The 15542-nt window shown below is 47.4% G+C and overlaps 1 protein-coding gene and 1 long non-coding RNA gene across 4 annotated transcripts in view; one reads left to right on the forward strand and one right to left on the reverse strand.

Annotated features, from left to right (window-relative positions):
• The window catches only part of IRF6 (interferon regulatory factor 6), a 39775-nt gene that overhangs the window by 14991 nt on the left and 9242 nt on the right, over positions 1–15542 (forward strand). The window contains exons 1-4 of one of the 3 annotated variants that reach the window (XM_058701837.1): positions 5302–5496; positions 9553–9636; positions 10186–10362; positions 14440–14644. In XM_058701837.1, the coding sequence (XP_058557820.1) occupies positions 10189–10362; positions 14440–14644 (379 nt within the window). In that variant the 5' untranslated portion in view covers positions 5302–5496; positions 9553–9636; positions 10186–10188. Of the gene's footprint in view, positions 1–5301; positions 5497–9552; positions 9637–10185; positions 10363–14439; positions 14645–15542 lie in introns of those variants that run through there. The other 2 variants (XM_058701839.1, XM_058701838.1) reach the window with 2 other exon arrangements.
• Positions 58–5182, reverse strand: LOC131496354 (uncharacterized). The gene is made up of 3 exons (XR_009254452.1): positions 4824–5182; positions 4291–4415; positions 58–164 (listed from the first exon to the last, which is right to left on the reverse strand). It is a non-coding gene; the product is annotated as an uncharacterized LOC131496354 (long non-coding RNA).

A 15542-nucleotide genomic window follows, 5' to 3' on the forward strand; every position in this document is an offset into this window, starting at 1 on the left:
TGCCCAGAACCGCACCAGATCCTCGCCTAAAGATGGTGGAGAAAAATAACATTTGCATAGACTTATTCTTATTTTATTTATTTAATTTGATCTTCTTGTCAATCCTGTGAAGTAGTATCCTCATGTAAGAGATGAGTAAACTGAGGTCCAGCTCGTTCATACAACTAGAAGTTGAGAGAAGGGAAATTTGAGACAAGTTTTGATTCATCCCAAACATAGGTTGTTTTTCTGAGGACATCAGCGCTGTCTCTAGAATTTGACCACAGAACTAGGAATTGTTTGGACGAGAAGGTGCTTGTGGAATTTGCTCAGGTCCTTCCCACAAAGGGGTTCAGGCTCAGACAGCAACAGCCACAAGCCAAAAGAATGGTCTGAATGCCAAAGAAAGGTCTGATAGTCAGGTCCCCTGACTCCCACGTGCTTTTTCTTTTGTCTTTAAAAATATGTGATGATAATATCATTCTTAAATATTATGTTTATCTGCCTTAAAAATCAAATAGTACTGAAAGCTTTATAACCAAAACATTGGCCCTCCCCACTCCTTATTTTTGTTGAGAGAATATTTCATCTCCTAATATTTTTGTTGAAATCTCTCATACCTTCTTATCCTACCCCTCCCCAATGCTTTTTGTCCTCTTCTTAACCTTGTGGTTGTACCAGAATGGTGGGGGGTGGGGTGGGGAGGGAAAACAGGTAAAACACATTTGGTCAATCAGTCTTGTTGAAAAGAAGTCCAATTTCTTACCACATGCCCCCCCCCCCCCATAGGATTCTGTATCCCCAGATAACTCATTTTGCTGAAGTCAACACATGTCCAGTGCTCAGGTAGCTTAGCCTTGAGCCTGACACTGGTAGGAACTCCTGGCTCACGAGAACTCCTGTCTGGTCTGTGCCTTGCTGCCCTCAAGTCCCCTTGCTGCCCTCTGTCCCCTTGCTGCTGAGGCCAGAGATTGATTTACATGAGAAAACAGAGTAGATAACCACAGTGATGATACCTCCCATCCACACTTGACCAAGTTCAGAAAGCTTTCATGCCCACAGTCTCATTTTACAACAGCATAACACCATGGAATATGTTGTTCAGTACTGCCCATGAAGTCAAAATTGGGACACTGCTCTGTCCTGACAGGGCAGCGTATTTAAAATCAGGACTGATGGGGCACCTGGGTGGTTCAGTCTGTTAAGCATCCAACTTCAGCTTAGGTCATGATCTCCCAGTTTGTAGGTTTGTGAATTTGAGCCCCCTGTGGGGCTCTGCTCTGACAGCTCAGAGCCTGGAGCCTGCTTCAGATTCTATGTCTCCCTCTCTCTCTCTGCCCCTTGCCTGCTCATATGTGTTCTCTGTCTCTCTCTCTCTCTCTGTCTCTCTCTCAAAAATAAATAAATAAGCTTAAAATAAAATAAAATAAGATCGGGACTGTGAATCTTCACATTCATGGCAGTTTCTTATTTGGCTCTTATGTCTGCAGGGCCAGTGGAACCTTCTTTTGCCTGGGGGGGGGGTAGGGGGGGCCTGGGGAGGGGTGGAAGTGGAGTCTCTGACTGACACTGGAGGGGAGGAAGAGTGATGGGAGGACCTCAGGGAGAGAGCTTACTTCCAAGCGATTTACTGGACCTTGTTTTTCCTCCTCTTCCCACATAGATCCAAATTTGGAATAAAGAAAACTATTCCTTTGAGGACACTTACCAGCACTTGGCTTAGTTCAAGGATAAAAAGAGAGTCAGAAACTAATAATTCTGAACACTTTAGTGGGGAATTCACCTAAAATCTCAAACTGAAATCTGTTTGATTGCCTGGGCTAGAAAGTGAGATTCATTTATAAATTATTTTTGCTGCAGCTTCCACTACAGAAATCTCAATAAGCCTCGAATTTGGATCACATTCTGGGACCCTCTATACAGGGTAAGGAGACAGAGGAAGGGGCAACAATTCAGGCTACAGTTTAGGCAATGTGTTAGGTTCATGTGTAGCCCCAGTACCTTGAAACACTTGGATGAAAAAAACAAACAAACAAAAAAAAAAAACACTTGGATGGAGCCAGAGATAAATCAGGGTAGGACTTGGGCTACAAAATGCCTTCCAGAAGGCTGGATGGGGTCTGAATTCCTCTGAGAGAGACCAGAATTGTATTGTTCAGTTTGATGTCCTCACCCCCTCTTCAACAGACCCGCTGACAAGTAACCCAGCCTATTGCTGTTACTGACTCCAGGGACACTAAATTCTCCACTGTCCTGAACCACTGGGAGCAGTCCCAGTTGCTACGCACCCTGCTCAGCAGAGAAGAGTGGGATTTGGGTCACATGGCTTTATTGTCATATGTTTGGTATTGTTGAGGTTAAAGCCTCTGGGTGGTGAAAGAGTCCTCACCAAGTAAGAGCTGCCTGGGAGCAGGAGAGAGGAATTCCCAGATTCCCTATAGCTATAAATCAATGCCTCTGTGTTGAAACATACATCTCACAGCCTGAAACTCGGACTCACAAATGAGTCAGCAATGCCTTACTTGAGCAGGGATGGAGGGCAAAGCAATGGAAACATCACAGGCCCAAACCACATTGGGGATGTCTGAATCTTAGGAGTGCTCTTTTGAGAACATAGAACTGATTCCTCCAGAGCCTTTGGGTTTTCTTATTCCCCAGACCAAGCAAGTGAGGTGTATCTCAAGCAAAGAAGACTTCAGGGTGGCCTATTGCCAGGTCTCATCATTCAAAGGACCCAGAAGTTCCTCTTGATCTCTACCTTAATTCCTCCTGCTTTATCCCCTTTCATTGATTCCTCAGTAGAGGGACACGAGAGTTGGGACTTTGTTTGCCATAGTATCAACAGTGCGTAGATACATGCATAATTAAAAAATAATAAATTACCAACCAGTGCAGCATCAGTCAGTATAGATTCTGGTTGGGATGCTGAGCAGGGTCCAAGTGGAAGGGACCCTGGGCTTGGGTTCTAGTCTTGACTTTGTGTGTAATTTGCTACATGATCTAGAGCAAATCACTTGACCTCCTTGGACCTCAGTTTTCTCATCTATAAAAAGGGGGAATTTGGACTAGAAGTTGTAAACTCGTATGCCTACAGGGTCAGACAATTAAAGTAAATGAGTGAATCCGGTAGGGTGGGGTTGTCCTGATTTTAACATGTGGATTCCATCTAAATGAGCAGCTGTTGTCGGATGGAACTGCTGAGCCAGGCTGTCTAGAGCCTGTCTTCAAGAGATGCTGAAAACCTAGATGTTTATGTGAAATCTCCTGGTGTTTAAGATACCTTGTGGGTCAAACAAACAAACATCTCTAAGCCAGTAATAGCCCTAGACCAGAGGATTAGAAGGTCCCTCCCAGCTTGAATTTTCTGATTCTAAAGTATGTGTCTTCTAAAGAAAATCTTTAAGAAATCACTTTAGTTATAGGGATTTCTGCTAGTACGTAAGTGAATGCCTGTGTGTGGGCTCATACTTGTATGGTGTTGGGCTTTTGGCTCCCCTCAAATGATGCTCTCCTGGTGGTATTTCCCCTCATCCCTCACACACACCTGCAGTGGACTGTTTGCTTGGTCTCAAGAGCCAAGCCCTGGGCCACATGGGAGATGCTGCTTGTCCAGTGAGCTCATCAGCAGTAAAGAGCAGGCTGTACTGATGAGATAGTCCTTCCCCTCATGAAGGGAAGAGTGGCCACCAGCAGTCGCTGAGCCAGAGGCTGGCTGAGTCAGGCTTGGGGACTTGCTACCCTCCCAGCCTTCGCTGGATATGTCCCCAAGCATCGGGAATCAAGTTCCCATGATTACCAGTCCGGAGCTCTCCAACACACCGGTATAAGTCTGCTAGGGCCACTGGAACTAAGTACCACAGACTGGGTAGCTTAATTAACAGAAATGTCTTGTCTCACAGTTCTGTAGGCTGGAAGCCCAAAATCAAGGCATCCATAAGGTTGGATGCTTCCCAGGGCTCTGAGGGAAGGGTCTATTCCAGGCCTTTCTCCTTGGCTTGGAGATGGCTGTCTTCTCCCTGTGTCTCTTCACATCATCTTCTCCCTCTGTGTCCAAATTTCCCTTTTCTATAAGGACACGGGTCAAATATGGTTAGAGCCCACCCTAATGACCTCATTTTAACTTGATCACCTCTGTAAAGACTCTATGTCCAAGTAAGGTCCCATTCTGAGGTACTGGAGGCTGTAGGACTTCAGCATCCGAATTTAGGGGGTGAGGGGACATGATTCAACCATAATATCACTCCTTTATGGTCTCTCTCTCATTGCTTTAAACTTCAAAACCTAAGTACCCATAAGCATGTCCCTTCTTACCTGTGACAGCTCCGTGCTTCAGGGTCTCATGTACTGGTACACAGCTCACTGTAAGCATGTACTCTGTAACGATTGGGGTTCATTGTAGTGGGACTACAGTGGGAGAGTGAACTCTCATCAAACATCTGATAGGGGCCATACAGGCCTTGAGTTCAAGTAATAACGGAAGGTGTCACCTTATTCTGTGAGGCACTGTCTATATGCTTTTTACTTTTATACCAAAATTTCAAGTATTTATACATCACTCAATAAGTACCAAAATACTCTTCCAAATACTTTATATGAAGCGATTTATTGAACCCCCACAGCACTCATTTGAGGTGGGTACTCTTGTTTACTGCATTGTACTGATAAGAAACTGAGGCTCAGAAATCTTAACAAACTTTGTCAAGTCTGTAGTAACTGATGAAGTTGGAGTTTGAATCCTAAAAGTTAGCTCCTGAGGCCACGCTTTTAATCATTACCAGATAGTGACTGGAAAAGGCAGTCTCTCACATATTATTCTCACTGAAAAGACAAGAAAAGTAACTTACCCTGAGTCACTCGGGTAAGAGGCAGAATAAAGGCAGAATCCCTGCCCTGAAAGCCACCGAGCTTCTCCTCCATGGGATCAAGTGTCCTGAGTCCCTTCCCCTTATCCCACTCACTTACACAGGCCCACGGGTAGAAGGGCCCGCCCAGAATCTCTAAACCCTTGTTTGTGGTTAACTATCTCCAAAACCGAAGGGGAACCATGGGGTACGAGGAAAGGAGGGGGGGACCCTCTCGACTCAGATCTGACCTCCCAGGCGCTCCCAGTTCCCAAGACCACCAGCCCCGAGGCGTAAGGTCCAGCCTCGAGTCTGGGAATTTTCTCAGCCAGAGTTAGAAGCCAGAGAGCGAGGTGGGGAAGGGGCTGGGCGGCGCGGGGCCGCCCAGGAACACAGAGTATCAGATTTCCCGGAAGCCGCCAATCCTGAACGCGAGGGGGCGTGGCCACACCTGGGAGGCGTGGCCGGACTTCGGAGGGGGGTTGCGGCGTCCTGGGGCGAGGCGGTGACGTGAGCTCCGCGCACCTGGGCCCGGCAGGTAAGGGCCGGTGCGGGACGGAGAGCGGAGCTCGAAGAGTCTACCTGCGCAAACCCAGGTATTGCTTGCTGACCGGTCAAGGAGTGCCGGGGACTTAGTTCGGGGGACGACCGCTTCTTGTAGCAGGATTGAGAAAAGGTGAGGACGCTAACTTCTGAACACTAGTTTTGGGGGTAGGGGGCTGGGGACACACCCGCCCCAGAATTTGTGGGGTTAGGAACCTTGCTTGAAGACATCTGTTTGTTTGGGGTGGGGGGACTCTCAGGGGCTGGATGCTTGTCGCCCTGCTTTAGGTAGATTTGGGGCGGTCCTAACCCTGGAGTACGGGGCCCCTCCCGACCCCACACTTCTCTCTACTCCCTTTCCCTCCCTGCCCTACCGGAGCGTGCCGCTCTCGGCCCTTATCCACCCACCAGAGGATAGAGCTACGTCGCCTCCACCCCTCCGGTGGAGGCCCAGCTCGCTGGGCCGCCGGCCCCAGTGTCCCAAAGGGGATTTCCGAGGCCTGCGGGCCCTTGGTCCTGGTGGGTGTTTGGGGAAATGGAGATGGGGGCGGCCAGGCGTTTTAGCCAGTTTGTTTTTTCTCTTTGAATTTGTTTAGTGCAGCCAGGCCCCTCGCCTTGGGCCTGGGAGACACCACTGGCTTTCCAAGTAGCCAAGCTTGGTGTTGGGGAGGGTGGTGCAGGGCGTGGTTGCTCTGGGGGTGAGGCCCTCTTTGCCCAAGGGGATGGAGGGTGGGTGTGGAAAACTGGGGAAAGTCTCCCAGGCCCAACTGGAAAGGAGGCCCCGGGTGCCACTCTTTCCGGGGAGCCTGCTTTGTAATGAAGGGGTCACCTCTGTCCCGACCCTGCTCTCCTGGTGGATGTCAAAAGTGGAAGCCAGGGAAGGGAGAGGGAGAAGGCGCTTGAGTAGGAGTTGGTGCTGACCCAGGAGAGTAGTTTAGGGTTAGATGTGTGCATAACACATAACAGCAGCACCATCTCACCAGCCCCCAACTTCAATCCAGCAGGGAGGAAGGTCATGGGAATTATGGCACAGAATTTACCCCTAAGCAGGGCTAAACTAAAGGGAAGAAAGGCTGGGGAACTGGGAAGATGGCGTTCGGTTCCCTGCAGGGGAAGGAAAAAAAGCAGGACTCCCTGGCAAATGGTTTTCACTCTGAGCCAAACCATTGACAGCCCAATCTCGAATCTCTACTTTGAGGTAGTGCTGCCCTTGGAAACTCTCTGGGCAAGGGCTGCAGAGGTGGCAGTGGGGGTGTTTATAGAGGGCCTGCTCCCTGGAATGGGGGTGTGAGAGAGGAGAATTAGTGCCTGAGGGAGGTTGAAAGTATCCCAGCTGGATGCCCAGCGTGAGGGGAGTGGATGGGTTAGCATCTTTGTTCTTTGGCTGGTCAAATACCTATTGGAGACACAGGCCTTGAATTTCACTGTGATGGCAGCTGGAGATACTAGGGCTGACTTCAGCTAGGCTAAGTTTCTGTGGGCATTGAGATTTGGGCGCTGAGAATGTTTTGGAAGAGAACTCTGATTTAGGTGTGTTTGGTGGCGGGTGTCATGCAGTCTTCTCCCTAACCACTTCCTTGGCCCTTCGTGCTGCTGGGATCTTGTTAATGTTTTTGGTTTACTCTCTTAGTGTGTAGAAGAAGGGAGGGACTTGGAAGGCAGGGTTAGTGGCAAGATTCAGTACAGCACACTCTGATGAGGAGTGGTGGGTCCAGGCCCCAGATAAAGCACTTTTCTGGGTCTCAGTTAACCCAGCTATAAAATGGGGATGAGGGGCGCCTGGGTGGCTCAGTCGGTTAAGCCTCTGACTTCAGCTCAGGTCATGATCTCGCGGTCCGTGGGTTTGAGCCCTGCGTTGGGCTCTGTGCTGACAGCTCAGAGCCTGGAGCCTGTTTCGGATTCTGTGTCTCCCTCTTTCTCTGACCCTCCCCTGTTCATGCTCTCTCTCTCTCTCTGTCTCAAAAATAAATAAACGTTAAACAAATTTTTTTTTAATGGGGATGATAATACATGCCACTTCCTGATCATGAGGATGAAATCAAACACGGTAAATAAAAGTGTATATAAACTTTGTAAAGTCAGTGTAGATATGAAGGATTGTTGGTACCGTGCTCTCATTAGCTGAAGAACATCATCTTTTATACCTTTCAGGGGCCAAGAAATGTCTTAGCTTCCTAAGCTAATATTTTTTTTTTGGTTGAAAAAATATTACTTGTAGCTTCTTTATTATTGTTATCATAAATTGAAACATGTCATTGTAGGAAAATGTGAATCATATACACAAGTATATGAGCAAGTATAAAATTCACTCATAATCCCATTACCAGGTAACCATTGTGAATATCTTGTTACACTGATGTATTATCTTTTCCTTTTTTAAATTATGTGTGTATGTGCCTAAGTACCCAAGTGCATGTTATGTTACAAGGTGAAGATACTAGTCTACAGTCAATATTGTATGCTGTATTTTCTCCCTTAACTTCATGTTGTAAACATTTTCCCAGATCCAATAAAAATTCTTTAGACGTCCCGTTGTTAATGACTGCTTAATATTTGCAGCCCGTGAATTAGCCATTTTCCTCTGTTATTTTGGTTGCTTCCAGCTTTTCCTTCTCTGCCAGTGTTTAGAGTCTTAGTTACTGGGTGGCAGGTAAGGGAGATCTTGGCTGACTTCCAGAAGGTGGAGAGGGTTAGCAGTGAGGGAGGTGGGGCACGGAGGAAGGCAGGCTGGGGCGGGGTTGCTCATGTGTGGTGCCATCTTGAGAGAATGTTGAGAACCCAGGACTCTAGATCTTAATAATCCATCTCTATGGGTGGCTGCTTCTCCTTCCCTATCACTATGTGCAGTTCCCCATGTTGGCTCCGTTGTTTTAATTTTTTCTTGATGAGCTGTCAATCAGCTAGGATAAGCCCTTTTCTTCAAAGTCCATCCAGAAGGAGATTTCACATGTCTGACAAGCATAGACCCAGCATTTACTGGTACTGCAAAAGTTCCTTGCAGGGTTGACCAACGTGTCGCCCATGTCCCTATTCGTCCTTTCCTTTCCCCATCCCCTTTCCAGTAGCCTGGGACTGTGGAGGAGAAGGTAGAACTTGCCCTTAGGAGAATATGCATTCTCTACTCCTTATAACGTAAATGTTCTCCCCGGTTTGGTGGCTTGACTTGCTGCCCTTCCAAAACCATGGCCAACAACATGGGGATGGGGCGGGGGACAGTTGAATACTGCATGCCAACCTTGCCTGCCCACTGTGAGCTGTGCTCCCAGGGGGAAGTTTTCAGTTGCAGGACTTGTTAATTGGGTCAGAAGGCTCAGGTGAGAGCAGGTCCTGCCTTGCTCTTAAAGTGCCAGAAGCTGAGTTGGTTTGGGTTTTCCCTGTTTGTTGGGTGTCTGGCTGGGGAAGGAAGTGGTGGCTGAGGCCACCCCCTCAGCTAAGCTCCTCTGAGTGGGAGCCTTCAGCTGACTCAACTGGTTTGGTTTCTGAACTGTGATCCAGGTGGGGATCTTCCTGGGTGTGAAGGTGACTTATTTATCTTCGTTTCCTCAGGCCACTGTGGGGCTTGAGCACTTCCAATGTGGGTTTCTTCAGGGAGTCTGAGGAAAACTATGTGCTTTTTAACGGACATAGTGCTGGACACACAGTAGCTGATGAACACATATTTGTTGAGTGAACGCTATTTTGCAGGCCTCCCTTTTTCACCTGAAGTAAAAACAAAGTAAGATGAGAACACCCAAAAAGTCTAAACACAACATCCCAAGCAAACAAGTCTCTAGTGACTGACTAGTCTTTCCTAAAGACACCCAATCTGGGCAGGCCTTTGTTTTCTGCTGTGAGTGCTGGCTGCTACCGAATGTTATCTGCTGTGCCCATGTATTTTTATGAGAATCAATCGCAGACTTTACCCAGGCCAGCTCCTGCAACCAAAGAGGTCACTCTAGCCTTCGTGTGGAGACAAACAGACCCAGGTGGAGGAGGCTGCCTGAGCAGAACAGAGCCTGTCTTATGATTGTGGTTAGCAGCCTAAGTTTAGGAACTGTAGCATTTGATTATTCTAGGGCTCCTGGACTTTTCTGGACTCAGGTGCAAGAAAGGGTCCTCAGAGCCTTTGTCTCCCATGTTCCCTAGTATTCTCCCAGCCACTGGATTGTCCTGTTGATAACCAACTCAGACCCCTTTTTTCTTGCTCCAGAGTCTTTGGGTGGTCCAGAGAAAAGGAAGCTGACCTGAGGTCCAGCTCTTCAGAACCCCGTGGAGACACTGCCTGCTCATCTCTGTAAGTGAGGATGTTGGAACCAGGACCTGCCCCTTGTCTACTTCTCTCTCACCACAATGGGGTCATTTCTTCCTAATATATTCCCCACTCGCCTTTAGTTCTCTTGTTGAAAAAGAGAGTGTGCTTCAAATTCTTGCCCTGTATCTTTGCTGTTTCCATACCTTTTTTTCTTCCTTTTCCTGAGATGAGATTGAAAAGAGCAATTCCAAGAGCCCTTGGTTCTTCAGGAAGGACTGTGTTCCAGCAGGGGTGACATCATCTTTTTTCTTTTTCTGCTTCAGGATTTAAATAGAAGAAATGTGATCCACTTACATGATAAGTCTGATTTGGCTAGAACATGAAGCATAAATGGCTTTGGAATAAGAATCAAAAGGACCTTTTAACCTCTTTTCTTTTCTTCCTTACCTGGCACAGTGCATTCCCATATTTAGTTTCTTTGCTGTAATCTAATGAAACTGTAGCTCTATCATACGGGAACAGTGGCTGGGAAAAGTTCCCAGAGGCTGGCCTAATTCTCCTGCGCTCTCTACTCTTTACCCCTCCACCCAGATCATGGCCCTCCACCCCCGCAGAGTTCGGCTGAAGCCCTGGCTGGTGGCCCAGGTGGATAGTGGCCTGTACCCCGGGCTCATCTGGCTACACAGGGACTCCAAGCGCTTCCAGATTCCCTGGAAACATGCCACCCGGCATAGCCCCCAACAAGAGGAGGAAAATACCATTTTCAAGGTAAAGGACTTCTTCTACCATCGGACCGGTTCTGTCAGACCTATGTGGATGTTTTTGGTTGTTCTGTTTTCTATTCTGGCATGGGGATACACTAGATCCAGATGCTCCTGCATCAGAGAGAATGTTTATGAAGGGGGTGCCCAAACTTAGGCGTAGTAATTTCTCCTGCTGGGGCATGTCCATAATGTTTGAGGCCGTTTATTCTTTTCCATTGGTCGAAGGAGCTCGACTCACGTCCCAAAAGATCCCAGGTGCAGTTGGCTAAACTACAAATGATTGGACTGATGGGGTTGTTCCTAAAGCTCCCAGGGTCAGCAAATAACTATTGTTCTTCATTCACTCAGGGTTCTTGCTATGGAGAGAGGTGCTTGGGCCAGGGACGGCTCTCCAACCCAGGACAGAACTACTGAGTGTTAGCAGGCTCCTAACATAGACCGTAGGATGGGTGTAGAGGGTTCTTTGCAAGTTTTTCTTTTGGTATTAAAATCCCTTACCCCACCCATCACCTCTGCTTAAAAAAATGAGAGATGATATAGTGCAAGCTTTTATTCTACAAATATGTTTTCTTAAATAAAAAATACCTGATATGAGAATTGTTTTACTTAAAACCAGATTTAATCACTGGCATTTTACAAAATCTCGTGAGGCCAAAGCTTGACTTAAGACAGACATAGGTGGGAAGCTGGTTGTGGGAAGGAGTGTTATGTTGTTTGTAACTCTGGAGCCTGTGCCTCTGCTCCAGACCAACTGCTCTGTGCTGGCCAGTCTTCCGTGTCAGCTGCTGGCTTAAGTTCCTGCCTCTCCAAGTCACAGAGAAGTGAGTTTAGCCTCTTCTTCCCCCTCTAAGCTGGAAGTCAGAAGGAAATCCGGTCCTTACGCTGGGCCTCTCAAGAGTGACACCCCAAGTTCTTGCTGAGATTGGATCAGAAAAGGTGGGCTCGCCCCTCAAAGGAGAGCCATCTGAGAGATGTTTCCCAACTCAGTTATATCAGGTATAGACCCAAGTAGTGGAGAGAAAATTGGTCTGAGAGCACTTCGAAAGAAAGTAAAGGAGCACTTTTAATTTACCAATTAAATAACGGTATGAAAATGGTAGGGAAGACATCTTGAAACCAGTACCAATTGCTGGAGTTGGCATTGAGGGGGGAATTGACCTGCCCTGGCCCAGCTGACTTGTGGTTGTGGCCTTGGTCTGAAACTGGATTTGCTGTTGGTGGCTGGGGGTGGCTGGCCATGGGGGAAGAGGCTGGTTCCTGAAAGCCCTATTCACGAGAGCAATCTGTGTGCTTCGGGCTTGAGAAAAAAGTGGCTGCAGGAAGCTTGTCTTATTTATATCTGTATCTCTGCTTGTGGAATAGTCAGGGAGGGCCTTTAAGTCAGGAGAAGAGTGCGGGTGCTTTCACCCATCCCAAGCTCTGACAGGCCTTGGGCAGGTTGTGTGGGGGGAGGGGGAAGCAGCGGGGTGCTAGCATTAAATGGGTGCCCATTATCTCATTTAATTCTCAGGAACTCTGTAAGGGGGGGTATTCCTCTTATGTTGTAGATGCAGAGGCTGAGTCTCAGGGGGGACTAAAAATTTGCCAGAATCACACATCCAATAATGGGTGTGGCCTGGATTTGAACTCAAGCCTATCTGCTCCCCCATTACCATACTACCTCATTCTGGCCAGGAATTGGAAGATCTGATTTCAAATCCTACTACTATCAATTGCACATATGGTCTTGAACAAGTCACATAGTCTCTTTGGGTTTTGGCTTCCCCTTTGGTAAAATGGAGACGAAACCAGTCTTGCCTGCCTCAGAGGATTGTCATGAGAATTGAGTGAAATAATGTATGGGGAGAAATAGTGAATTACCATCAAAATACAGAGGTTACTTCCATTTCTGGAAGGGGGATAGGGACCTCCACCGTGACCCGAGTGTCAGAAGTAAGACTCAGAATGGGTTTGAGTAAGTCATGTTTATAAATCCCAGTGAATGCCATGTGTCTGGTACTGTGTTCTGCTGCATCAGCCCTGGCCCTCTGAACCTTCTGAGTGGGTCCTGAGGAGGAATGGCTGTGTTGTGACCAGTAAGGCTGGGGCAGTGCTTCTGGGTTAGTCTGGCTGCTCTCCATGGAGGGGCAGGGATTTAGGGAGCCACAGAAACTTGAAGAGCCATGCCAAAGTCAGCACAGTCCACGCCAGCTGGGTGGGGCCAGAGTGGGAGAATGCACAGGGGATCAAATAAACGGAAAGGTAAATGTGGCGAGGCAGCAGTCAGGCACAACTGGAGATGTGCTTCCCAGACCCTAGGGATGGGTGAAGTTGAAATCCCCTGTGGGGAGCTGTATGGAATGGTGCCAGTGCAGCCACCTAGGGCAGACCTCTTCATCCTATGGTGCGAAACAAATGCAGGTGCCCCCAAGCCTGAGGAAATGGTAAGAAGTGAGCCGGAATTAGAAGAGAAGGATTTAAATTAGTTTTGGAAGAAACTTCCTCGTGATGGTCAGGTTCTGCAGGGAGGGACTGAGGGAGATCAGAGATCTCAAAGGATGGGGCAGGACATTTCCATTTCAGCTTGAGGTCAGAAGCAGAGGCAGAGAGTTGGGACTGGACGTGTGCCCTGTCCACTTGAACAAGTTGGTGTGTGCTTCCTGATCTTGACTACTCTGCTAATGACATCCCCCTTCTCTGCATCAGAACGTGATGTCCTGAAGAAAGCATAGAGATCTGAGACTGTATTAGCAGCCGGGGAGAGTGGATATCTCGTGAGTGGAAACAGACATGCCATTGGACCTGGAAACTGAAAACCAGAGAGGAGGAGCCAAAGTGGTTTTAGCTCATGCCACCAGCCCCTGGTGTTTGCAGCAAAGTATTTCCAGTGAAGTGGGACTTTGAGGAACTAGGGAAGGGCAGGGGGTGGGGGTTTACTAGGACATGGGGTCAGCTGAATGAGGCCCTCAGTGTTCAGCTGAACTCCCAGAGTGTGCTTCCTGCCCTCCTACAGGCTCTTATTCCTAAAGGTACTTGTTTTCTACAATTATTTAAGCATCAGATTGAAGGCTGTAGGGGGGTGGGAACAGCAAGGCCAAACTCTTCATATCACATGCCATCTCCTTTTGTCTTGTAAGTAATTAATTTCAAAACAAATAAGCCAAAAAATTTTACCTGAAGTCCTGCTAGCCAAAGTTACCACTAGCATTTTGGTGTATACAGTTGACGTTTGAACAATATGGGTTTGAACTGTGCAGGTCCGCTTATATGCGCATTTTTGTTTGACAAATACAGTACTGTGTACTTTTCTTATGATTTTTCTTACTAGCATGTCTTTTCTCTAGCTTATTTCATTGTAATACAGCATATGATATACAAAATATGTGTTAATCGACTGTTACCAGTAAGGCTTCTGGTCAACAGGAGGCTAGTAGTAGTTAAGTTTTGGGGAGTCAAAAATTATATGTGTGGATTTTTGGAGCACCTGGTGGCTGAGTCGGTTAAGTGTCTGACTTGATTTCGGCTCAGATCATGGTCTCATGGTTCATGAGTTTGAGCCCTTCACTGGGCTCTGCATTGACAGTGCAGAGCCTGCTTGGGATTCTGTCTGTCTGTGTGTCTGTCTGTGTGTCTGTCTCTCTCTCTCTCTCTCTCTCTCTCTCTCTGCCCCCTTCCCCACTCGCTCTCTATCTCTTTCTCAAAATAAATAAAAAAAAATTAAAAATGTATGTGGAGTTTTGACTGTGCAAGGAGTCAGTATTCCTGACCCCTATAGTGTTCAAGAGTGAATTGTATTTTTTTCCAGACTTTTCTTTATTTTCAACCCTTGTTACAGCCACTATTGACAGGTGGTGCTGGCATCAACACTTGAGATGAGGCTCCCCCTTTCAAAAGATTGTGTTTACTTATGGCTTAATTTCCCTCAGACCCTGCTTTGCCTGGTCCTGAGGATGGTGTTTCCTGCTGCAGGCTCTCTAAATTGGGATTGGGATGGTGGGGCAGCAAGGCAGGGGTGTGTGTGCGTGTGTGTCTGTATGGGAGAGGGTGAGTACACTTTGTACTGGGCAACAGCAGGCATTCACTACAGTTTCCTATTCTTCAGGCCTGGGCTGTGGAGACTGGGAAGTACCAGGAAGGAGTGGATGACCCTGACCCGGCTAAATGGAAGGCCCAGCTCCGCTGTGCTCTCAACAAGAGCAGGGAATTCAACCTGATGTATGATGGCACCAAGGAAGTGCCCATGAACCCAGTGAAGATATATCAAGTGTGTGACATCCCCCAGCCTCAGGGGTCAATCATTAACCCAGGTGAGGCCCCGGCTGCTGGGGAGACGGGGGGATAGTGAACCAGGTTCTGGGCTAGGCTCTTAAGGAGACAGTTGGGGGCGCCTGGGTGGCTCAGTCGGATTAAGTGTTGGACTTCAGCTCGGGTCACGATCTCATGGCTCATGAGTTCAAGCCCTGTGTCGGGCTCTGTGCTGACAGCTCAGAGCCTGGAGCCCTCTTCTGATTCTGTGTCTTCCTCTCTCTCTGCCCCTCTCCTGCTTGTGCTCTGTCTCTCTCAAAAATAAACAAACATTTAAAAAACTTAAATAAAAAAGAGATAGTTGACTTGCAAATCTCTTACAAAGTTTAAGATTGGAAAAGCAAGAAGGCCTTTCCCTAGGAAGGACCCAGAGAACAAAAGATGTAAAGACAACAAAATCTTCTTGTTCACTTAGGGGAATAGTCACTAGCCTGACTGCTTAAAGCATTAGAATATAGAGGCTATGTAGATTCCTACTGTAGGAAGAGCTTCCTTTGGGACTCAACACTGAGAGGAGAGGTCAAGTAGTTTTGAAGATAGAGGAATTAAACCTTAGGAGGTTTGAATTCTGAACCTGGCTCTTATCACTTTGCTCCTTGTGAAACATCGAATCAAGTCATATGAACTTTGAGCCTCAGTTTCTTCAATGGTAAAATCTGGGTTCTCATCTTTCCTGCCTACTTCAAAGACTATTGTTAAGACTCAACTGACATGACATTTAAAAGCTATTAAGTTCTCTGTAAATGTTGGATGAGTGATTATTTAATTTGTAGGATACTTTTTCTAAGCGAATATCACCTGATCCTCCTGTTTACCCAATGCCTGGCAAGTACCAACTAAAGGCCAGACAATTTAGACTTGTCCTCCAATGAATCTAGTGAGCCCCTGCCAAGAGGGAAG

Source organism: Neofelis nebulosa, chromosome 15, assembly GCF_028018385.1.
Source record: "Neofelis nebulosa isolate mNeoNeb1 chromosome 15, mNeoNeb1.pri, whole genome shotgun sequence".
NCBI classification, from domain to species: domain Eukaryota; kingdom Metazoa; phylum Chordata; class Mammalia; order Carnivora; family Felidae; genus Neofelis; species Neofelis nebulosa.